This window comes from Rhinolophus hipposideros (genome assembly GCF_964194185.1).
Source record: "Rhinolophus hipposideros genome assembly, chromosome: 11".
Classification (NCBI taxonomy): Eukaryota; Metazoa; Chordata; class Mammalia; order Chiroptera; family Rhinolophidae; genus Rhinolophus; species Rhinolophus hipposideros.
This window is the reverse complement of record NC_138057.1, coordinates 5,161,377-5,186,727: the sequence shown is the minus strand read 5'-3', so window position 1 is coordinate 5,186,727 and position 25,351 is coordinate 5,161,377. Positions and strand designations below refer to the sequence as shown.

The window sequence follows — 25,351 nt, the reverse complement described above, 5'->3', positions numbered from 1 at the left end:
TTGCTTTTTTGTCCCCAGCAACCTCTCGAATCAGCGATGCGCATCTCGCCGACACAATGATTGGCAAAGCGGTGGAGCACATGTTTGAGACAGAGGATGGCTCGAAAGACGAGTGGAGGGGAATGGTCTTAGCACGCGCCCCTATAATGAACACGTGGTTTTATATCACCTATGAGAAAGACCCCGTCTTGTACATGTATCAGCTCTTAGATGATTATAAAGAAGGCGACCTTCGCATTATGCCGGATTCTAGTAAGTATTATGGATTGACAACTTTTATTTTTGATAATTCAAAAGCAATTTGAATTTTCGAACAAGATGCATGATTACTTGCAGATACATGTTTTACTTTAATTATTAGAGATAAGTGATGTTTCTTTCAGGCACACACCAAGCAGGTGAAATTTTTTATGCCTTTGCTAAGAGTAATTTACTTTCTGTATAGATTTCCCTGTTATGGACTTTGGACTTTCATGTGAATGGAGTATATAGTAGTCTTTTGTGACTGGCTTCTTTCGCTTAGTATAGTGTTTTCAAGGCTCATCCGTGTTGTATGTGTCACTTTTTTTTTTTATGGCCAAGTATAACTCCATTGTATGAATAGACTATTTTGTTTATTTGTTCGTCTGCTGATGGACATTTGGATTGTTCTCTACCCTTTGGTTATTATGAAGACTTGATACAAACACTTGTGTGCAAGTTTCTGAGTGGGCACGTGTTTTCAGTTCTTGGGTATATACACGGCAGTGGGATTGATAGGCTGATGCTGGTGGTTATTCTGTTTGCAGAGCTGTTGCATCATGGTGCATTCTCATCAACAGTGTATGCGGTTCTGATTTCTCCACATCTTTACCAACACTAATTGTTATCTGGCTTGTTTATTCTAGTGGTTGTGAAGTGATATCTCATTGTGGTTTTGGTTTGCATTTCCTTTGTGACTAAAGATGTTGAATATGTTTTCATAGCTATTGGCCATTTGTATGTCTTTGGAGAAATGCCCTTTTTCCAGTTGGGTTCTCTTGCTATTGAGATATACTCGGGTGTTCTAGGTAGAAGTCTTGTCAGAATGTGGTTTGCAGATACTTTCCTTCCATGGGTTCTCTTCTCACTGTCTTGATGGTGTTGTGAAGTCCATTTTATCTATTTTTTTCTGTTGTTGTTTGTGCTTTTGGTGTTGTATTTTGTAATCCCTTGCCAAATCCAAGGCTATGAATGAAGCTTTACCCGTTTTCTAAGTCTTATAGTTTTAGCTCTTACATATAGGTCTTTAGCTTTTCTATTTAGATCTTTGATACAGGTGTGTCTTAAAGGCCTGACTTCTTTCTTTTGCATGTGATAATCCAGTTGTCTGAGGACCATTTTTTGAAAAACATATTCTTTCCCCCATTGAATGGTTTTGGCACCCTTTTGAAAATCAGTTGATTATAGATGTATGAGTGTATTTCTGGACTTTCACTTCTGTCCCATTTGCCCATATGTTTGGTTATGCCAGTGCCACACTTGCTTATATTCCTTTGTAGTAAGTTTTAAAGTCCAAAAGTGTGAATTCTCCTACTTGTTTTTTTTTTTTTTTTCAGAATTGTTTCAGCTGTTCTGGGTCCCTTGCAAAAATTCATATGAATTTTGGAATCAGCTCATCAGTTTTTGCAAAGAAGTCAGCTGGGATTCTGATGGGGATTGTGTTGAATCTCTAGTTCAGTTCAGGGAGTATTGCCATCGACAGTGTTAAGCCATCTGACCCATGAGCATGGGATGTTTCTCCATTTATTGAGATTTTTTTTTCTAAAATTTGTATCAACAGTGTTTTGTAGTTTTCAGAGTATAAATTTTATACTTGTTAAAATTTATTACTAAGTATTTTATTCTTTTTGATGCTATTGTGAATGGAGTTATTTTCTAAATTTCATTGTTGGGTAAGCCTGTTCCTTTTTAAACTACTCTATAGCCTTTGCTTAAACACACGGAGCCCTGGACAGACACTTGCTATGTTAGCAATGTGACACCATCTCTATTCCTTTTTTTTTCTTTTAAAGTTCTTCCTGTGAACAAGCCAGTCAGTGAACCTACTCACGTGTTCATTAAGCTCTGACTTTCTACCTTCTGAGATTTTTTGAAGTTTGTATGTACATTTGTTATAAATGTGTAATAGGAAATATTTGTATAGGTAGGAATGATCATGAGACCATCCTTAAAAGCATTTCTCCAATCTGTATGAATAGTTGAGTTTTATTTTTTGTAGAGATATATGCAGTCGAAGTAAGTACGTACCGCGGACTTGATTATAGGAAGTGTGAGGTCATTTGCATATTTTCCCTCTCCCCTCGCACACGTCGTTTTCCTCCTTTAGTTCTCCAAACTGCTAAATATTTTTGTGAGTGGTGTGGAAGTGTATTTGCCATTAGAAGTGGTGGCGATGCTCTGAATCCAAGCGCTCTGCAGTGGCCTCTGTTGGAATCTCTGGCTGCTTTGCTCGGGTTATTGTAAAATATATGGGATCATGCTTTTGGAATTCTTTTGTAAACATGAAGGGTCATGAAAACATGGTAGAATGCTGCTGCTTCCTGAGGGAAAGGCATTTTTGAAGAGAAGATTTCAGCTTAGGTCTCCTCTTCACAACCCTGTTTAAAAGCATTACTGGTAACGTGTATGTGCAAGCATTTTGGTTGTATTGTGTGTGACTCTTAGTACCAGAGATAAGAATAGGGTTTGAATTGTGTCATTTAGTGAGAGAATTTATTGTAATCAAAGAGGAAACTACCATTAACATAAATACATGATGATGATCCAAAGCAGGATACCTGTGAGAATAAAACGGTGCACTGCTAACTGTTATGCCAGGAGGCTGGCATAAGCCTGGGTGGTCCGGTGTGAAACCAGATGTCTGGTTGCCCTACCTGGAGACCCTCTACGTGGAAAAGAGGTTGAGCTTTCCGGCACCTACCAGTATAAGGATTTCTTAAAATAGAATTGTTAACTGCCTAGCTCCATCCCCCCAATTTTTCTCTTTTACTTTGTTTCTTTGTTAGTGGCCCTGATTTGCTCTCACTTCGTGTCTATTCCTAGAACGGAGTTCCTGCTAGGTCATAAGGGCCTTGTGTTCCAACACTCAGGTTTTCCTAGGGACCTTTTAAAGAGTACAGGTGCCTCAAGCATCCTCAGAGATTAGGTTGTAATTGGTCCTGGGATGGAGGTCACTTAGCACCTATTTTTAAAGCATGGGAAATCTCTTGTATTTTGAAACTGGGTTAGGAAGACGGTGTGTAAGGCAGTGAAGTTGAGAAAGAAGCTTTACTCACAGGGTAAGACCAGAAGTACTCCGGCATTTTAAATGTGTAGCATATTCTCAGTAATCCCAGTAGGTATTGTCTGCTTTGAAATCCTGTTTCAGAGTAACTCAGACTTATTTTTAAGAAGATAAGTAATTATTTAGATTTTTTTTCTTGGCCCTTTCCTTCTTTTAGTCCTGACCTCCTCTAGTAATTACGGCCATAATTAAAACATGAGGCAAAGGAATTTCTGGTTATGATTTTTTTTAATTGTTTACGTATCTAGATGGTAGGGGTTGGCACACTGTTTTTGTAATGGACGTTTTCCTGGTGCACAGCCACACCTTTCATTCATGTGTCATCTGTGGCTGCTGTCACACAGCGAAGACTGGCCTCAAGCCCAGTTATTTATTGTCTGGTCTTGAAGAAAAAGTTTGCTGACACTTGGTCTAGATAAGATGAATACAGGATATTAAATTTTTTTAAGTTTTCATTAAAATAGACACGAGAGTTGGTGTGTGTCTACAGTTGACTTTAAATTCTTTTTCCCCCTTTAAATATAGATGATTCACCTCCAGCAGAACGGGAACCAGGAGAAGTTGTGGACAGCCTGGTAGGCAAACAAGTGGAATATGCCAAAGAAGATGGCTCTAAAAGGACTGGCATGGTCATCCATCAAGTAGAAGCTAAACCGTCTGTCTATTTCATCAAGTTTGATGATGATTTCCATATTTATGTCTACGATTTGGTGAAAACATCCTAGATGTCATCATGAACTTTGCCAAATTTGTGGAACTATTAAATGTATAATTTGTAGACATAAAGACTTGATTGCTTTCCAGTTTAATGAAAGCTTAAATGTCCCTGCGAACCCACAATCTCTGCCAGCAGAACTGGTTTTGTTCTGAATAGTACAGATTTATGTGAACACAAAGCATTTTGTGTAAGGAACTCCTTCCTCTTAAAAGAAGTCTGTCTGGAGGGGAGTTACAGGCAAGTTTGGTAAAAGTTAAGCAAGTATCATAGTCTATTAAAACTGTAATAGATCTTGTCCATTTTCCCCTTCACTCTTAACACTCTTATTCTGCTGCCACAATGCAAGCATAGTTTGGTATTTTTGTTACTGCCTTTTTGAGATATATATGTATTGATATCTACCTATCTGTATCTGTGTGTATACATATATAATATATATACACACACAGATCTGTGTACACACACACACACACACACACACACACACACACACACACTTCATTGGCAGTCCTTTCTTTGTGGATTGGGATGGGGGTTAAATAATTTTCTCCAGTTTAACAGGAGTGCTTGTCCCAAGTCAGTCATATTTAATATATTACTATGTTTATTTGAAATTAAATTGGGGTACAGGAAGCACATAGGGATGTTCAGCTTGTTTAGAAAGTCAACAGTTCAGAGCACCTTTTGCCTGGAGGCTTTAAACTGGAAGTCCAAATATGAATCACTTCTCAGCAGTTAATGACCCATAATAGACTTTTTAAAAACAGAAATCTGTAAAAGGCTGCCTTTAAGTCTAAGCTTTGTAAAATTTTTTGTTTACATTTTTTATCATAAGTACTGGTTTTTTGTTGTTGTTGTTTTGTTTTGTTTATTTCTGCAAAGCCCAGGTACTTGGTCCACACAGTGTAATGCTGGTGTATTTTGGACGGCACATTTGGTCTATTATTTGTACAAATCAGTAATCTGGATTTTAGTACTTGGATTTAAAAGGCAACTGTATATCAGTCATTTGTGTGTATGTGGTAAGTTCCTGGAGGAACATAGTGCTTTTATATTAGAAATGTAGGCTTAAGAATGGCGGTATTGCCCTCTAACAAGTTCTCTGGGACACTTTTATTTTTATTACTGTTGTTACTGATAACATGATTATGGTCCAAAGGCTTCTCCCCCGGCTTTTCCCCCACAAAGAATGTCTAGACAAATACCAGCTGAGGTCTCCTAACACCTTTGGAGGTGCTGTGGTTTTTGCTCCCAGTGTGCTGCTGATGTGGCTTCGTTTCATGCGGTGGAGCCCGCCACCCCAGGGCAGTCGCCTGCACTAGCTTGCAGATGGGACTGATAGCCGCCCTCAGCCACAGAATCCTCTTGTGGCTTGTTCCTGCAAGGTGATCTTAACCAAAAAAGTGGTTGGTTTAGCAACAAAACGCCCATCTGTCACTTTGTTTTGGATAAGCCCTGGCGGTTTGAAAGCTGGAAGAAAGGCTGTATGTGAAACCAGTCTATTGTGGAGACTGGCAATCTAATCTGAGACTTAGGCTAAACGCTCGGGCTGTCAGTCAAACACCAGAGGTCCCTGCGACCTCCCCCGTGGCCGTCCTTGAGCATACAGATTCTGTAGTTTCAAGGTCTTGCTACGCGTGGTCTGCATGACGCCCATTTTCACTTCCAGGAAGGTGTGCCTTGTGCCCTTGGATGGTAACCCCACCTACCGTGTACATACATGCCCTGTTCTCTGCAGTGTGCCCAGTGGGCAGCCCAGGGCGAGCAGTGAGTACCCAGGTCTTAGACGCTCCTCCCGTGCTTGAACAAGTGTCATGCTGTACATCTGTCATCTGTGTTCCTGGTGGCTCGTGTAAGAGTCCCTGCATGTGAATCTCACAGCCAAGTCCGGCTCCCCATGCCCAAGTGGACACGTGGCCCACAGAGTGAGTGTGTTTAGGGCGCACACTGGGCAAACCCAGTCCAGGGACTTTGGGCTGAAAAACAAAATCCTTTGGAAGTATCCTGAGGGTTGGGTCAGTTGGAACATTTCTGGCATTACTTACTGACTTGCATTGTGGTTTTTCTGCAAGTACCTTTAGCAACTTCAATATCACATGATCTGCCACTCTATATGAATGTGACAAGTGATTATTATCATTAATTATTGTTCCATTTGTTGCCTTTAAGGCTGAAGGAAGGGGAAGGGGTTTTTTTGTTTTTCCTTTTTTTTTTTTTCCTGTTCTTTTTTCTTTTGGTGGCTTAAACCACACTTACTGATGCTGTGACTATTCTGCTCCCTAGCCAAGTATTTCAGGCTTCGTTTTAGGCTCATGTTTCAGATCTGCATGCATTGCTTGCGTTTTCCTTGTATCTGAATGTTGGTTCCTTGTTTTAGGAATCCAACATTAATTTCCAAAATTATCATGGGACTTGTGACAACACAAGACATGAATCTCTGTATAAAATGTATTGGCCTTCCTCATTGACCTGCTATAGTATTATTGTGTCGTGTGTGCGTGTGTGTGATGTCTGGCTGCCACGTAAAGCTTCAAAGGAAAACCTTAAAAGCAGACCATCCTTTTTTGCATGCTCTATTCTAAGTAGAATGTTCAATGTAACTAACGAAAAGTGCATGTTAAAGATATTTAGGTTTTTTGTTTTCTATCTTTGTTTTTATTTGTTTTCAGTTTTCTGTATATTTGCTTACTGTGCTGTTTAGTGGATGTAGGATAAAATGCACTGGTGAAGCAAGTGTAGCACCAACCGAAGGTGATTTTCCAGTTGTGTGTGTCATGCAGCATTTGAAGGGACTGTGCATCTTGAAACAATCACAGTTGCTTCTAAACCGGATTTCATTTCTATTATTGTTTTACGTGCCAAACCCCAAAGTGCAGTGGGCTTGAATCTCTGAACGCTGTGGACCCATTAGAAGACTGTTCTGATTGTCACAAATTGTAGTGCCTGAAAACATTCTTAAGCTGATGTCTTAAAAAACAAACAAACAAACAAAAAAAAACTCCAAAGATAAAACAGGAACAATTATTATAACAAAATAATTATGGTTGAAATGTCTGTGGTTCCTTGGAAATGCTGCGCTTTTTTGTCTTTTCCATCATTCTAGTGCAGTCTGAACGAATGTGTATAGTTCAGAGGTCTTCGTGTTCGCATCTTCAAATTAGGTAAATGACCTCACCTTTCAAGCTTGAATTCATTTTTAATTTTAATTTTATACAATGTGTAGACAGTTCCCTGTTTTCTGCATTTAGAAGTATAAACAATATAAATCTGTTAATTCTGTAAGTAATTTTTATAATTATGATGTAACTCTATCCTATCCTTAAAACATTTAAAATAAACCCTTTATGTGCAACTTTTGACTGTAAATTTTGTGCTCCTGAGCAAAATGTGATATGTTAAACCTGCTTCTGAAAAAAAGTTTTTAAAGTTTTTCTTTAAGATTTTAAGTAACCTTTTTTTATCCCTTTTCTCACCACATAAATGTTAGATATACATAGAAACAAGCATAGAATTTTTATTTGAATGATAATATTTAATATCTGAAAGGAGAGGGCACAATAATCCATATCCCAGATACATAGTTCAAAAATATTAAAATTTATGATTTGCCATTAAGGAGAAGTTTTAATTTATCATAGAGTTTTTAACTTACCGAATTGTTTTAAATATAATTAAATGTATACTTTATACTTTCACATCTATTCTTGCTTTATATACTGCCTCTAATGCTTTATTAATACTTAAATACCAATCCATGAGATTCTGTAGTAAAAAGTGTCCATTTCTTAGTGGCAAGGACAAAGAAATATAGGCGATACTATGACCTGTAAAAAGTAGAGTTTATGATGTTCCTTTAATTAGATTTGTTTTTCTGGTGAGTTTTGTGTGTGTGTGTGTGTGTGTGTGTGTGTGTGTGTGTGTGTGTTTTTAAATGTTTCCTTGTTGAGTTTGGCTGAAGGGTTCTGTGGTTCAGGCCAGGCCAGCTCGCCTTTCCCTCTTGCCAGAGTGGCTGAGGGAGGCTTGTCTTGCACAGCAGCTGTGATGGCCAAGGGGATGGCCAGGTGGGTGTAGGGCAGCCTCTCAGGCTTTGGAGGGGAGGAGCTGCGAGGACGTGAGCCCTGAAGTACAGGCCCTCACCAGGGCTAGACCTTACAGTCATTTTCTCGGGGTATGGAAGGTACAGCTTGGGAAGTTTTTTCCTCCCAAAATACGCATATCAAAGCAAGTTAAGCCTGATGGTTGGTGGTTGCTGATTGCTGTTTGTAAACTGATAAATCCAGTCTGTTTAAAGCAGCCACCATCACTACTGGAGAACTGCAGGGATGGGCCCACCTTTCAGTTGTTTTCCAGCTCTCTGATGATAAAAGCAGTGCCAAGCACTTTGCACCCATTATTTCATTTATTTGTTAATCCCGTCAGGAAGGCACAACTTTTCTCTGTGTTGTGCAAATGAGGAGGGGGTAGGGGTTGGGTCACCTGTCCAGGATTCAGAGGTCATCAGGACTTGGACCCTCCACGCTGTGCCCAGGCTCCGTGCTCCACGCTGTTAATGCCTCAGAATGAAATGACTTCGGTGGAATGATTTGAATAATCTATAGCCTAATTTCTATGATAATTTTTTGTAACCTGAATTATCGTAGGTTCATAGCAAAAGGTGTTTCCTTATTTCCATATTGCCTAATAAATGGTTTTACATTGGTCACTAGAATGTAGGGATCTATGTCTCTGTATGGTAAGAATTAGAACCCAAAGTTGTTATTATTTTTTAAAAATTGAATGTCTTTTATTTTGGAGTGAAATTATGCTGAAATTTAAATAATTTACAAGAATGTAGATACTATTTTCTATTTTTAAAGACACTTTAAAACATGTCATTAAATTAATATTCTTACAAAACCTGGACCTCTGATGTCCATAGTACACAATCTTATATCTAATTTTTATAGTAATTAGTTTGTTTTATGTCATGTATTTGTAAGTTTCTAGGCTGCCGAGTTTCAGAGAATTCAGTGAGTCTTCAAATTATTTTCCTCAGGCATTCTTAGATAGTCTCTGTCGCCCTTATATTGTCCTTAAAACTAAGTTTTGGTAACTTGGGTAGATGGTTAGAGGGTATTGCCTTGGCATATCATTTTGATAAATATGACATTGCATTATTTTGCTTAATTTTTATGTGAGGGCACTGGATCAGGTGGCAACATTGACACTGAAGTACAGGTGGGCCCTTTCCCTGCATGTCTTTTTTTCGTTGGTTGTTAAAAGCAGGCGACTAGGCTGCCAACTGTGTTGTAGACATGTTCGTGCCTCCACTTTTATCTCCATTCTCCTCTGTTACTTTCATTTATGCTTGAAAATTCATGCTTTAGGGGAACGTAAAAGCTTGGAGTACCATGTGAATTACCTAAAATCCTTTATAGGATTGGCATATTACATATAACTTTAAAATTCTGTGTCTTCATGTTGGAGCTGCTGAAGCAGATTATGATCTGGAAAGGAAGACCTTAAAACCTCAATGTTAACATACAGAGTTATCAACAACTTGAGTTGAAATTCAGCATTCTGAATTCTCTTCAAATATAGATTGCAAAAATAGCTTTCAAGCTTTTGCCTTGAATTTATCTCCTAAACAATTTGCAAGAAATCTGGGAGGTACTATCCATGCTCTGTGCCACGTACACGTGGTAGGCTCTGGGCCTTCCCGTTAGAAAAACGAGAGTGGTCCTCTGGTCCTTTTCCTGAAAGTGGTTCTTTATTGTGGACTGTGTTTACTGTGTGTGTGTGTGTGTGTGTGTGTGTGTGTGTGTGTGTGTGTGTGTCTGTGTCTGCTGTTTACTAGGACATTCTTTTACCAAAAGGGTGCTTTGAGTTGTCCTGTATACTATGGTCACGTAGTTCTAAACACTGAGTTTGTTTCTTAATTTATCCCAAATTGTCACACTAGGAAGGACAAGATTGTGGTCTTTATCACAACAGTCCTGTGTGGTAAAGAAAGCAGTATGCCAAAGACTGAAAAATAAATCTGGGCAGACGGAGTCCACAGTCTACATCATCCCACAACTGGAATAACTGCTTCCGAGCAGTTTGAAGGGAGAGAGATCATATCACTGCACAGGAAACGAACACCTGCTACCAGATGTCCATTTGTTAAACACATTCTGGAAAAGTACAGAAATGTCTCAGCCATCATCACTGGCCCTTTTTTTGTTTGGTAATTGTGTTTTTAAAAAGGGTCATGCTCTGATTAATCAAATGCATGTGGTAGACCACTGTAGGAGTGCTTTGTGATAAAATTATGCGTACCATGTGTAACAGTTAGCTCAGGATGCTGTAACAAATACCACAGACAATATGGCTTAAACAGCAGACATTTATTCTCAGTTCTGGAGACTGAAGATCTAAGACCAAGGTGTCAGCAGGTTGGTTTCTCCTGAGGCCTCTCTCCTGGGCTTGTAGATGGCCGTCTTCCTCCTGTGTCCTGACGTGTCCCTCCCTCTGTGTGTCTTTGTCCTGGTCTCCTCTTAAAAGGACACCGGTCATACTGCATTAGGGCCCACACTTATGATCTCATTTTCACTTAATCACCTCTTTGAAGGCCCTATCTCCAAATACAGTCACACTGAGGTATTAGAGGTTAGGACTCCCAATATATGGATTTTGGGGGAATACAATTCAGCCCATAGCAGAATATTAAAACTTAATTGGGCTTTCTTATTGTTAACCTTACAATGGAAAATAAATTCTATGGGCAGGGCATTACTTTTGACAGACTTTTAAAAATAGTACTAATGTTCTATTGATATAAAAGGGATGGATAAATTTAGTGTACTAAAAAGAACATTGAAAGAGGAGCCAAACTGCTCAATTCTAGATCGAGTTGTCCAAGTGCTACAGGTGTGATCTCAGGCAAATGATTTAGCCTTTCTAACTTGTTTTCCTTGTCTATAAATGGGGAGCATCCTGCCCCTGACTTTGAGATGCTGAACATGTGCATGATGTAAAACCGGGCCTGACGTAAAGGGGAAATGTCACCTTCATGCTGTTTATCAGGAGGCAGTGCCTTATACAGACGGCAGCATTGTTACTTAAGACTTTGCCATGTTTTGCTTTGATTTTTTTTTTTTGATGTTTGAGCTCACACTTTTAGTTCCACGTAGTTTCATGTATCATGTGACGTCAGGAAGATGTCAATTTTTACGTTTTTTCAGAACACTAATCTCCTGCATAATAAACATTGTAGTAATAAGCACTCTTGAAATGTCAGTGGGATGTTTCACATTTTATATGTTATTGTGACTGAGAACTAGACTACCCTTTATGAATAAAGGTACGTGCACCTCTGTGGTTTGTTCACGTTTTCACATTGTCACAGTGGTCATGAGCGCTAAACTGACTCCTTGTGCTTTTGGGAAACATAAGGTGCTAGACTTCGCAGTGTCTGCTCATGGTCTGATTGGTAGTTATTTAAATATCAGGTCCATTTTCAGGATGTATTGCTGTCAAAGACAGAAGCTGTCTTTTTTTAAAAAGGCCGGTTATGCCCATGATGAAGTGGAGCTGTGTGTGCGGTGCGGGAGTAGTGATCACTGCCTGCATTCCACCCTTAGTTGGGCCTTTGCACACTCGGTTTAATTACTGCCTTCTCTTCTCCATTCTAAGATAATCTGAAATTGTTCCCTCTTTGGAGAAGTCTTAAAAGCTGATTATGTTCCTGGGGGGGGCGGGAAAGTTTGCAGGTGTTAAAATCTACCTTCGTTTTTGGACATCCCATCATTAAATTTCTGGTATGGATAGTTAACATTGGTCCCCACACTCTAAGTAAAAGCCAGCTGCTTTATTTAAATTGCAGCAGAATCTCATCCTATGTTAAATGTGTGCTCAAAGAACCTGAAAATTGCCAGAGGATGGTGACGGGAAGCTGACAACAGGACCGCTGCCCGTGTTACTCCACTGGCGCCTGGGCAAGTGGAGGATGTGGGCACCAAGCACATGTTTTTGTCGTAAGGATGCGAAACTAACAGCTGACTTACTCTACAGGGGTAACAGCTTAGGGGACACTCTAGTTTTCCAGTTTAGAAATGTTAACAGGAGGCGAGGGTTGAAACTTCTGAAGAGTGGAATTCCAAATGTGGATATCTTCCAAGTCTTGACTGTAATTTATAAAAAACCTACTTCAGCTTTAATGCTATTCAGGTAGCAAAAATGCACATTTTCCTCGAGTATATTTTGTAAATGTGGATATATACAAATAATTTGATAAGCTACCTAAAATCTTTTATAGAACAAAGTGGGCATGAATAGTAATTATTTTTTGAAAGTTCTCCATCCTTTGTGAAATTTTAAGCTGTCCTGTGGAAGACTGCTCTTTTTTTTCTGAGGTAAATGTAAATCCATACTGTGTACCCCCTCCTCAGAGGGCTTTAACCTCAGAGGAAGTTAACTGAATTGGTTCCTAAAACTTGTCACTGTTAACATGATTAAAATTCGCCAGCACATGAAGTCATGGTGGTTATGAGTTGGGGATTTTGGGGGGTACTGTTCTGTGTGGCAGCTAGACTTGGCCGGATGAGTTCACCAGGCCTGATACACTTAGGGATTTTGGAGTCTGGTCTCTGTTCTCTATTTTAAAACGTCTCTGTGCCTCAGTTTCTTTCCCTACATGATTTTTTTAAACATCTCTGAACTCTAATGTGTTTATCCAGGATAATATTATTTCCTACTTCTTCAAAGCACTTAGGAAAGATAAACTTGTTTTTACAAAATGCCTCAGAATACGTGACAGTCCTTATTGCATATAAAACTGTCAAGGTAATTTAGAGCTAGCAAGCTTATGTGTTTTCTAAGTATTACTGCATCCCAGGCTCAGCAGCCGTCTGGTACCAGCAGTTACACCTGGGCTTTGGCTGATGAGCGTTTATGAATAACCAGCGTTCTCCCCCAAGCCATGCTCCACGGAGGGCTCACATCTGGTAGCGACCACTCAGGCATTTTAATTCTCTGAAAACAGAATGAGGTGCTTTGGCTTTTATGAAGAACACAGCGAAACGAAAGTTGCAGCAATTTCTCCATTTACAACCCTGATTCTTGCAGCTGACCGCAAGCAGCGGATGTTAGTACTTGGGAATCCACCAGAGCTATTTCTGCCCTGTATTCCCCAAGTAGGCAGCGCTCGCGAGCTTTCCCTGGTGGCGCTGGTCAGGACCACTTCCGTTTGGCTGTGGTCGGGGTCTTGCTGGTCGGGCATCATATCTGCTGCTTCTCAGGTTTTATGTGCATACTGCCCTGTATTGACCATGAATTGCAAAGTTAAGTTTCAGGTTGTTTCCCATTACTATCAGAAAAATCCCAAACCTTTTTCCTAGTTTTTATGTCTTCATAATTTAAAATATCCTAAAAATGTCACATTTTCCTGTTTAAAAACAGTTCTAGTTCCAGTGTCAAGCTGAAATGGTGTGAAGCACTAGGTGTGGTTTTGGGTAGATACCCATGCTAACGGTAACTGGGTGAATTACCCAATTAAACATGGCTCTGTATTCTTATCGCTTCCTCCTTTGAGAAGATCATCTTTGCCTCTCTGATGGGGATATTGTAGGATTTAGTGGATTTCAGAAAAGTTTAAATATTTTGAGGACAGAAAACTATTAAAATAAGATTTATGAATCAAGGTATTTTAATGTTTCCCTTATACTGTGGAAAGAATCCTAGGTTTGACTTAATAGTTCATGTGCTGATTAAGCACTGAACTGAAGGTAAATTAGAAATTTTTCAAAATTGATTTGCGAGGCCTTTATAATCAACTGATTTATTCTGATGCTAATTGTTAATTTTTCCAAGAAAAGGAAGTCCCTTTTAGAACTAACCATATTACCAAAATTCCTTTGTACTTTGTGAAATCATGTCTATGAGTTAAGCTGAAATTGCCATACCTTTATTAACAATCCTTTTTAAGGACCATGGTAATGCAATTTTGTGCTTGATTTTCCTTTTATGATCTTCAAAGGCAAGATTTTAAGAATCTTACGTCATGAATTTTTTTAGACGGATAAGTCCTAGTTTACTGGGAAGTACTATCTAGAGTATCCTTTTGAAAAAGTTTTGGATTTGAGTGACCATGGGAAGACTGTCCCCGAAAAGGGAAATTTATGAAAGTATATCATTGATAAAAGCAGTGAGTTAGTTCATATAGTGCTGAGGGTACCTTTTTAAGCATTAAGAAAAAACGCTCTGACCAGATTCATCTCAAGTTCACCCAAGAGTCCATCTTTAAAAAGCTGTCCATGTCAGGTGCCTGCTAGCTTCTGACTGCCTTCGAGTATGAAGCTGAGCACTTGGGTGGAGGCCCAGGTAGAGTCAGGGCACACCTCTGCTGTCCTGTCCTCTCTTACCTCCTCCACAGCCTTTCTGAAAGGTCCTGGTTGGTGTCACAGGCCACCTGAGTGTTGGTGCTGTCACTTACCACCACCTCTGTGAAGTCCAGGGAGCGGCCCAGGCCTGATGGCCAGTGGCGAATGTAGTCCCCGGTAAAGATGATTGTATCCTGTCAGCTGGATGCTGAGATGACACACCTCAGAAGTCATGATGTCCCCAAGGACCCTGCTTCCCAGCTTCCCCTCGGACTACTGCCTGGAAGGGAGAGAGCTGCCTTGTTTGCACAGCGATCTGTCATGTAACTACTATCTCACTTACGCTTCTGTTGTGGATGGTCAGGAGGCGCAAGAAGAAAAGGGCTTCACAGACTGCAGAGCCATATCGCAATCGCAGGTCACCATGCTGGATTTGCAGCCTTGGGAGTTGGTCCTGCCTGACTGACAAGAGCATGTGTTTGATTGCGGGGTTTGCCATGGTAGTTAGGAGCACTTTCCTCATTCAGCATGGGAACTCCTTCTCTGAGTGGTGCCTGAGCAGGCCAGTGAGGGTTTACTGGCCCCCTTCTATCTTATGCCATGCGTCGGTGACCCAGGGTTGCTGAGAAAAGAGCAGCTGACTAGTCCAGGTGGCCTGTTGGCAGCAGTGGCTAAGCAGGCACCATGTAACGTATGAAATGTTTGTTGATGTGACCTTTTTGTTTTACACAAATTAGTCCTCATCTTTTGATACCTTTATTTCCCTTGCACTGTCTACAGTTCACATGCTTTTAATGGTCTATTATGAGCCCAGGTAAGCCCTTCCAGAAAATCCAGTTGCTACCTTTTATCTTTAAAAGGTGGCTTTTTGTGTGCTTTTTCCTCAGGGTCTGACATTGTATTGGTAACGCACCATTATTTACTCTTCTGGGGGCAGGAAGGGGTTAAAGAGCCAAGAAACAAGTTTATTGCATACTAATTTTCTTAATCATCAGAAATGGATGGTTTTAAGAATGATCTGTAAGAAGGAGAAATTCTTAGGCTCCTGTCTCAATTCTTAGGTGAGTAATAATGAGAAATTCTTAGGCTCAGAGAATCTGCTGTGAGAATCTGCTGCATAGTTTCCTGGGTGAGGGTCATTAAAATGTGACCCTCTGTAAAATGTCACATTAAAATGTGACCCTTACAGATTCCTGGCCTTCACGTAGACTGAGATTGCAACCCAGGAAACTAGTCTAAGAAGCACTACTCCCCTACCCCTGAGAAATTTCGTGTACACTCAAGTTCAAGACTTCCCATATTAGGTCTTACAGGGAGTTTAAAGTCGGGGAGTTTTTCATATCTGCAAGGCTGCATTTCAGGGATGATGAGGATATACTTTTATATTTCTAATAACCTTGACCTAAATCTCTGTTTTAAACCTTCAGATTAAATTTTATATCAATATGAGAATCTTATTCTTAAAGGACTTTGGAACTGTGGAAATGATTAAAGTTGTTTTGCTTGGAGTTCATTGACTGTGTTTCCCAGGTTGCTCAGATGATCAGCAAGCACGTGGAGTCCTGTGTTTTGCCCGTTCACAGCCAGGCTATGTTAGTTCTAGGTGACCCTTGTCTGGTGTTGGCCATTAGGAATGACTTCCTGATGCAAAACAACCCTCAGGCTTCAGCATTCAACTGAGGTTGGTAGTTCCATCTGAAATGAAACTCAAGTCACATTTAGATGACCTTCATTCCATTCCTGAAAAGATACCCAGTGATGGTTTTTAAACAATACATAAGAAACCTGCAGACCGAAATACATTGTACCAAATGATTTTCTCTTGCAGGACGCTCTCTCATTTTCTCATACATTAAGTAAACTTTGGAAAGTAGATTTATATCATAAGTTTGGAAGATAGTATTAATTACAAGAAACAACTTTATTATAGGAACAAAATGATAGTATTTTATCACAGTTAATTTGTCAAGTGCACTTGGAGTTTCTCTAAATAACCGACTACCTTTGCTGTGTATTTGACAGAGTTCATAGTTGTTGTGAGGCTGGAACTTGGGCTACAAACCATATGAGTTCGGACATGGGATGTGTGTGCAGTGGCTTGATACCGAATGCACCCATGTGTACTTTCTAGGTAACTCACATTACTCAGATTACTGGACTACATGCATAGGTAGAGAAAGAGACATCTTAATATGCTTAATGTTACATTTCAGAATCTGAAATACAGAGCTTGACTTGGTTAACTAGCAACCTATGTTTTATATTAAATTCTTTGTTACCTTCCTTAAAGGGAGTCTGACTTAAGCAAAATCTGTAATAAGTGAGCATTGAAGAGGTGTTGGTAAAATAAATTGAACGTCACTTTCAAATAAGTGCTAAGCACAACAGTGTCAGAATTAATGAACATAGCTAAACAGTGCTTAGAGGGAAATTTATAGCTCAATGTATATTAAAACAATCCCAAATCAATTGTCTAAGCTTCCACCTTAAAAAAAAAAAAACTAGAAAAAGAAGACCAAAATAAATCCAAAGCAAAAGGAAAACATAATAAAGATTAGTATGGAAGAAATAGAAAATAAAAACAATAGAGAAATCAATGAAACCAATAGTTGGGTCCTTGAAAAGATCAAGTTTGGCAAAACTTCAGTTCCACTGACCAAGAAAGCAAGACACAAATCACCGTTATCAGGAATGAAAGAGGGAGCATTACAGAAATTAAAAGGATTGTAAGGAAATACTATGAACAACTCTATGCCAACACATTGGACAATTCAAGTAAAATGGGTCTTAGACTAATTACCAAAACTTACTCAAGAAGAAATAGAAAGTTTCAATAGATCTATAACAAGTAAAGGAATTAACTAGAAAGTGGACTCTTGTCAAAAAATAAAGTCTGAGGCCAGATAGCTTTACTGGTGAATGCTACCAGGCATTTAAAGAAGAAATAACACCAATCTTTCACAGACTCAGAAAATAGAAGAGGGAATACTTACTAGCTGTATGCTATGATATCAAAGCCAGACAAAAACACTATGGAACAACATTCCTCATGAATAGAGATAAAAGAATCTTCAACAAATCTAGTGACACAGAAAGGTTTTAGGTATATATGAGTTATCCAGCGAGATTTGTTTTCCCAATTAAAGTTTATTGGGGTGACAATTGTTCTTAAAGTGACATAGGTTTCAAGTTTACATTTCTGTACTACATGATTCTGTATTGTCCCTCTTTAAAAATCAGTGAATATATTACACATAGATTAAATTGTTTTTCTTCATCCATATTGACAAAGAGATTATAATGAATTTTTACTTATGTACTACACAGGTTTTAATATCAAGGCTAATCAGGATGTATTCCTCTTTTTCTATTACCTGGAAGCCTTAGTATAAGAGAACTGTCATTTTTTTTTATAATTTATTGGGGTGACAATTGTTAGTAAGATTACACAGATTTCAGGTGTTCAATTCTGTAATACATCATGTATAAATCAAATTGTGTGTTCATCACCTAGAGTCAGTTCTCCTTCCATCACCATATATTTGATCCCTCTCACCCTCATCTCCCTCCCCCCACCTCCCTTACCCTGTGGTAACCACTAAACTATTGTCTGTGTCTGAGTTTTTGTTTCTCATTTGTTTGTTTTGTTCTTTTGTTGTTTTTGATTTATATACCACATATCGGTCAAATCATATGGTTCTCTGCTTTTTCTGTCTGACTTATTTCACTTAGCATCATACCCTCAAGATCCATCCATGTTGTCACAAATGTTCTTATATCATCTTTCCTTAATGACGAATAGTATTCCATTGTGTATATATACCACAACTTCTTTATCCAGTCATCTATCGAAGGACATTTTGGTTGTTTCCATGTCTTGGCCACCGTAAACAAAGCTGCAATGAACATTGGAGCACACGTGTCTTTATGAATAAATGTTTTCAGATTTTGGGGGTAGATACCCAAGAGAGGGATTGTTGGGTCATATGGTAATTTTATTCGCAATTTTTTGAGGAACCTCAACACTGCCTTCCATAACGGCTGCACCAGTCTGCATTCCCACCCTGTATGAGGGTTCCTTTTTCTCCACAGCCTCTCCAACACTTGTTACTATTTGTCTTGTTGATGAAAGCCATTCTGACTGGGGTGAGGTGATATCTCATTGTGGTTTTTATTTGCATTTCTCTGATGATTAGTGATGTTGAGCATTTTTTCATATGTCTATTTGCCATTTGTATGTCCTCTTTGGAGAAATGTCTCCAGGTCCTCTGCCCAATTTTCAATTGGGTTTTTTGGTTTTTTGTTGTTAAGCTTCATGAGTTCCTTGTATATTTTGGATATTAGACCCTTATCGGAGGCAGTTTGCAAAAATCTTCTCCCATTCAATTGGTTGCCTCTTTATTTTGTCAATAGTTTCTTTTGCTGTGCAGAAGCTTTTAAGTTTCATATATTCCCATTCGTTTATTTTAGCTTTTACTTTCATTGCCTTTGGAGTCAAATTCATAAAATGCTCTTTGAACCCAAGGTCCATAAGTTTAGTACCTATGTTTTCTTCTATGCAGTTTGTTGCGTCGGGTCTTATGCTTAAGTCTTTGATCCATTTTGAATTAATTTTGGTACATGGTGACAGATAGCAGTCCAGTTTCATTCTTTTGCACGTAGCTATCCAATTCTCCCAGCACCATTTATTGAAGAGGCTGTCTTTCCTCCATTGTATGTTTTTAGCTTCTTTGTCAAAAATTTTCTGTCCATATTTATGTGGTTTTATTTCTGGGTGCTCAATTCTATTTCATTGGTCTATGTGTCTGTTTTTCTGCTAATACCATGCTCTTTTGATTATGGTAGCCCTGTAGTACAAGCTAAAGTCAGGGAGTGTGATTCCTCCAGTATTGTTCTTTTTTCTTAAGATTGCTTTGGCTTTTCGGGGTCTTTTGTGGTTCCAAACAAATCTGATGATTTTTTGTTCTATTTCTTTAAAAAATGCCATTGGGATTTTGATGGGGATTGCATTAAATCTGTATACTGCTTTGGGTAATATGGCCATTTTAACTGTGTTGATTCTTCCAATCCATGAGCACGGAATGTCTTTCCATTTCTTTGTGTCTTCTTCAATTTCTTTCAAAAATGTCTTACAGTTTTCAGCATATAGGTCCTTCACATCCTTGGTTAAGTTTATTCTTAGGTATTTTATTCTTTTTGCTGCAATTGCAAAGGGAATTGTTTTTTGTACTTCTTTTTCTGAGATTTCATTGTTAGTATATAGGAATGCAATGGATTTTTGTACGTTTATTTTGTAGCCGGCAACTTTACTGTATTCGTTGATTGTTTCTAACAGCTTTTTGGTGGAGTCATTAGGGTTTTCTATATATAGCATCATGTCATCTGCAAAGAGTGACAATTTAACTACTTCTTTCCCAATTTGGATGCCTTTTATTTCTTTCTCTTGCCTGATTGCTCTGGCAAGGACTTCCAACACTATGTTGAAAAGCAGAGGTGATAGGGGACAGCCCTGTCGTGTTCCTGAACATAGAGCAAAGGGCTTCAGTTTTTCACCATTAATGATGTGATTAGCTGCCGGCTTGTCATATATGGCCTTTATTATGTTAAGGTATTTTCCTTCTACACCTATTTTATTAAGTGTTTTAATCATAAATGAATGTTGTATCTTGTCTAATGCTTTTTCTGCATCAATTGATATAATCATATGATTTTTGTTCTTTATTTTGTTTATGTGATGTATCACATTGATGGATTTGCGGATGTTGAACCATCCTTGTGCCCCGGGGATGAACCCCACTTGGTCGTGATGAATAAACTTTTTAATGCATTGTTGTATTCATTCAATTTGCTAGAATTTTGTTTAGGATTTTTGCATCTGTATTCATCAGAGATATAGGTCTGTAGTTTTCTTTTTGTGTGTTGTTTTTACCAGGTTTTGGTATCAGGGTAATGTTGGCCTCATAAAATGAGTTAGGGAGTACTGTCTCTTCTTCAATTTTTTGGAAGAGTTTGAGCAGGATTGGTATTAGATCCTGTTTGAAGGTTTGGTAGAATTCACTAGTGAAGCCATCTGGTCCTGGACTTTTGCTTTTTGGAAGGTTTTGGATGACTGATTCAATTTCGTTATTGGTGATCGGTCTGTTTAGAATTTCCAGTTCTTCATGGTTCAGTCTTGGAAGGACAAGTTTCTAAGAACTTGTCCATTTCTTCTAGGGTATTGAATTTGGTGGCATATGGTCCTTTATAGTATCCTTGGATGATTCCTGTATTTCTTTGGTGTCTGTGTTAACTTCCCCTTTTTCATTTCTGATTTTGTTAATTAGTGTCTTCTCTCTTTTTATCTTAGTGAGTCAAGCCAAGGATTTGTCAATTTTGTTAATCTTTTCAAAGAACCAGGTCTTTGTCACATTAATTTTTTCTATTGTCTTTTTGTTCTCTATTTCACTTAGTTCTGCTCTGATATTTGTTATTTCCTTTCTTCTGCTGACCTTGGGTTTCATCTGTTCTTTTTTTTCTAGTTCTTTAAGGTGTAACGTGAGGTTATTTATTTGGGATTTTTCTTGTTTCTTGAGATAGGCCTGTAATGACATAAATTTCCCTCTGAAAGCTGCTTTCGCTGCATCCCCAAAATTTTGGTAGGATGTGTTTTCATAGTCTTTTGTTTCTATGTATCTTTTGATCTCTCTTCTAATTTCTTCTTTGACCTGGTCATTCTTTAAAAGTATGTTGTTTAATCTCCATGTATTTGTGTTTTTTCCTGCTTTCTTTTTGCAGTTGATATCCAATTTCAAAGCTTTGTGATCATAGAATATGCTTGGTATGATTTCAATCTTCTTAAATTTGCTGAGGCTGATTTTGTGTCCCAATATATGGTCTATCCTTGAGAATGTTCCATGTACACTCGAAAAGAATGTATAGTCTGATGTTTTAGGAAGAAGTGCTCTATATATGCCAATTATGTCCATTTCATCTAACGTGTCATTTAGGGCTGCTCTTTCCTTATTTATTTTCTGTTTGGATGGTCTATCCATAGCTGTCAATGATGTATTTAAGTCCCCTAGTATAATTGTGTTGTGGTGAATTTCTCCCTTTAGTTCTGTTAGTAGTTGCTTGGTATATTTCGGTGCTCCCTGATTGGGGGCATAAATACTGATGACTGTTATGTCTTCTTGTAGTATAGTCCCCTTTACCATTATGAAATGTCCATCTTTGTCTCTTGTTATCTCTTTCACCCTCAAGTCTGTTTCATCTAATATCATTATGGCTACACCTGAATTTCTCTGGGTACCATTTGCTTGAAGTGTCAATTTCCACCCTTTCACTTTGAGTCTAAGCTTGTCCTTGTAGCTGAGATGTGTCTCTTGAGACAACATATGGTTGGGTTTAGGTTTTTTATCCAATCTGCTACTCTGTGCCTTTTTATTGGTGAGTTCAGTCCATTTACATTTAGGGTGAATTCTGTGTGGTGGTATTCTGTGATGTTTCCCTCTGTTTCTTCTTTTATTACAGTACATATTTCAGTTCTGGATTTTTTTTTTGAGTGGTTACCCTTAAGTTTATGTAAAAGAAATTTTGATATTTAAGTATTCCATTTTCTTCAGCACGCTTACTTTTTCCATTCCCATATTCTGGTTCAGGCCTTTTTATGCTTTGATTGCCACAGATTGTCCCTATTGATGGTGGTCGAATAGTAATCGACCTTATATATAGCTCCTTTAGTATTTCTTGTAGTGCAGGTCATGTATTAGAAAATTCCCTCAGCTTCTGTATATCTGCAAACGTCTTTATTCCTCCTTCATACCTAAAGGATATCTTTGCTGGATATATTATTCTTCTCTCTTAATTTCTCTCTTTCAATAGTTTAAATATTTGGTTCCATTCCTTCCTGGCTTGTAGAGTTTCTGCTGAGAAATCTGATGATAATCTAATGGGCTTTCTTTTGTAGGTTACCGTCTTCTTTTCCCTGGCTGCATTGAGGATTCTTTCTTTGTCATTGATTTTAGACAGCTTCAATACAATGTGCCTTGGAGAAGGCCTGTTGGGATTGAGGTCATTAGGTGTTCTATTTGCTTCTTGGATTCGAGGATCCAGTTCTGTCCACAAGTTTGGGAAGTTCTCATCAACAATTTGTTTGAATATATTCTCTGTTCTCTTCTCTGTTTCTTCTCCTTCGGGTATGCCCATTATTCTTATATTGCTCTTTCTGATGGAGTCAGAAAGTTCTTGTAGAGTTCTTTCATTCCTTTTTAAGTCTCAAGTCTCTTTCTTCTTCCATCTTGTAATTTTTAGGTTTCTATCTTTGATGTCACTGATTTTTTCCTCCACCTGGTCAACTCTACTATCTAAGCTGGTTATTTCAATTCTCAATTTCTTCTATTGAGTTCTTAATCTCCAGAAATTCTTTTTGATTTTTTTAAAAATTTCAATGTCTTTCATAAAATGCTCATGGTGTTCTTTGATTGCATTTCTGAGTTCATTAAATTGCCTTTCTGTGTTTTCTTGCATCTGGTTGAGTTTTTTCAGAACTGCAATCTTGAATTCTCTGTCACTTAAGTCACATATTTCCATATCTTTAAGTTCCCTTGCTGAAGACTTTCACTCTCTTTCTGAGCTTTCCTGTTGCCTTGGTTATTAATGGCAATTATTGATTTATTATTTCTCTTCCTAGACATCTACGGGAGTGGCTTCTGCAACAGCCAGGAAGAGGAAGAGGTCTTTCTTTTGTCTTCCAGCACTTGTTGGTACAATGTTTTATTTTTTCTCCAACTGCAGCCTTTTTTTTCTCTCTCACATGGTAGTGCTGTGTTTTTTCTGCACTATTCCAGCTTCTCACACAATGGCGGGATTCCCTGGAAGACGGGCTTCTCTTCTGTTAATAGTTCACCTGGGTCACAGGGTTCAGTGTCCGTGTGGGTATGTGGAGAGCTTTTGAAGTTCCCAGGTTCTTCCTGCACCAGATTCAGAGCCCATATGTTTCAGCAGTTCTGTTTACTCCTCCAGGGATCTGCCCAGATAGGTGGGGCCACTGGTGGGGTGAGTTGTAAGAGGTGGCCCAGAGCAATGGCAGCGACCACCACCACAGCCTATCCTGCTTCCACAGCTCCCTCCCCTTTGCTGGAACTAGTTGGGCTGCGAATCTGTGTCTGTGGGCCACAGTACTCAGAACAGCAAATATTCTGTTCTTTTGATCTGACGCTGCTACTGTTCTGCTTCTAGCACCGGGTAGGTGGGGGCGGGGCGAGCTCTGGGAGGGTAGGGAGGGGGTGGCTACTCTCAGCGCCTAAGGCTTCCGTTCTCCGCTGGGCAGTGAGGGCTTAAACCACCGATTTCAGCCCTCTTCCCTCAGTCTTTCCTCCGAGGTCTCTGCCGTGAGCGTTGGGTTCAGCCGTGTTATATGCTGCCCCCTCAGCCCTGTGGGCCATAAGCGGAGCCCTAGCTGTCCGAGTTCTTCTCTCTCCCGCAGCGGCGGTAGTTCCGGGATGCAGCGAGCTTAGAGCACTGAGCTAGGTCTGCATCCTGCACCCTCGCGGCTCTGTCTCCGCTCTTCTCCCTCCCCCCAGCTGCTTGCGCGATTCTCCCACCTTTAGGTGAATTCTGTAGTGGGCCTCTTCATCTTGCCTGTTGCTATGCAGGGAGTCCTTTGTGGAGTTATTGGTGTTCGATTAGTTGTAAATTCCAGGGGAGCTTTACAGAGGCTCACCTCATGCCGCCGTTTTGGTGACGTCTCTCAAATTCACTCAAGAGAGATTTAATTAAAAAACCAATGAATGTATTCCAGAGGACACACAAGTCATCTCAAAGTGTGGAGAAAAGGAATAGAGGGAATTTTCTTAACCTGATTAATTTCTTCCATAAATTTCAACAGCTAACATCATACTTAATGGTGAAAGAATAACTTTTCCTCCTAAGATCAGGAATGTGAAAGGTGTCCAGTCTCACCCCTCTATTCAACATTGCACTGTAAGTTCTAGTAGCTCTGCAATCAATCAAGAAAAAAGAAATAAAATTATTTGCAGATGACATGTTTCTATCTTAAAAATCTTAATGGATACACACAAAACAGCTAATGAATTCAGCATTTTTGAATGATAGAAGATCTAGATAACAAATCAATTGCATTTCTATATAAAGAATAGCAGTGAACTATCCGAAATGCAATTAGTTCCATCCACAATAGCATCAAAAGGGTTAAAATAGGAAAAAATTTAATAAAAGTGTGAGATTGTGCACTGAAGTCTACAAAATACTGATAAGAAATTAAAGGAAATCTAAAGAAAGGGAGGGATTACATGTTCATGGATCAGAAGAAAATGTGGCAATCCCTGTCAATCCTAGCAGGCTTTGAACAAACAAGCTGATCCTAAATGTTTTATGGAGATGTGCAAGGACTCAGAATAGGCAAAAGAATGTTGAAAAATAAATATGAACGTATACTTCCTCATTTCAAAACTTAAGTATAAATCCACAAAATCAAGACAGCATGGTTCTGGTATAAGGATATATCTAGACCTATTTATCTGTCATCTCAGTGAAACAATTGAGAGTCCTGAAATTAATCCTTAATTCTTACATTCATGGTCAATTGGCTTCCCTCAGAGGTACTAAGGTAATTAAATGGAAAAAAAGATTGCCCTTTCAACAAATGAGACTGGAAGAATAGGATATCCACATGCAATAAGATGAATTTAGACCTTTCATCATAATAGACCATAGAACTAAATGTTAGAGATAAAATTATAAAACTTAAAAGAAATCATAGGTGAGAATATTCATGACCTTGGATTTGACAAAGAATTCTTATATATGTCATTGAAACCATAATCATAAATTTAATAGATTTCATTGAAATTTAAAAACCCTTTGTGAAGCCTCTCTAAGAAAAAGAGAACAATCCACAGGCTAGGATAAAATACTTGCAAATCATTAATAAAGGATTAGTATCCAGAATAGGTGAAGAACTCTTAACAAGAAGACAGATAGTCCAAGTAA

General features: G+C 38.8%; 1 protein-coding gene across 3 annotated transcripts in view; it reads left to right on the top strand.

Moving 5' to 3' along the window:
• The window catches only part of SPIN1 (spindlin 1), a 67,749-nt gene extending 60,375 nt beyond the window's left edge, over positions 1 to 7,374 (top strand). For all 3 annotated transcript variants that reach the window (XM_081065531.1, XM_081065533.1, XM_081065532.1), the window contains 2 exons: positions 19 to 252; positions 3,830 to 7,374. In XM_081065531.1, coding sequence (XP_080921657.1) covers positions 19 to 252; positions 3,830 to 4,029 — 434 coding nt within the window. In that variant the 3' untranslated portion in view covers positions 4,030 to 7,374. The remainder of the gene's footprint in view (positions 1 to 18; positions 253 to 3,829) is intronic.
• The last annotated feature ends 17,977 nt before the right edge of the window (positions 7,375 to 25,351 follow it).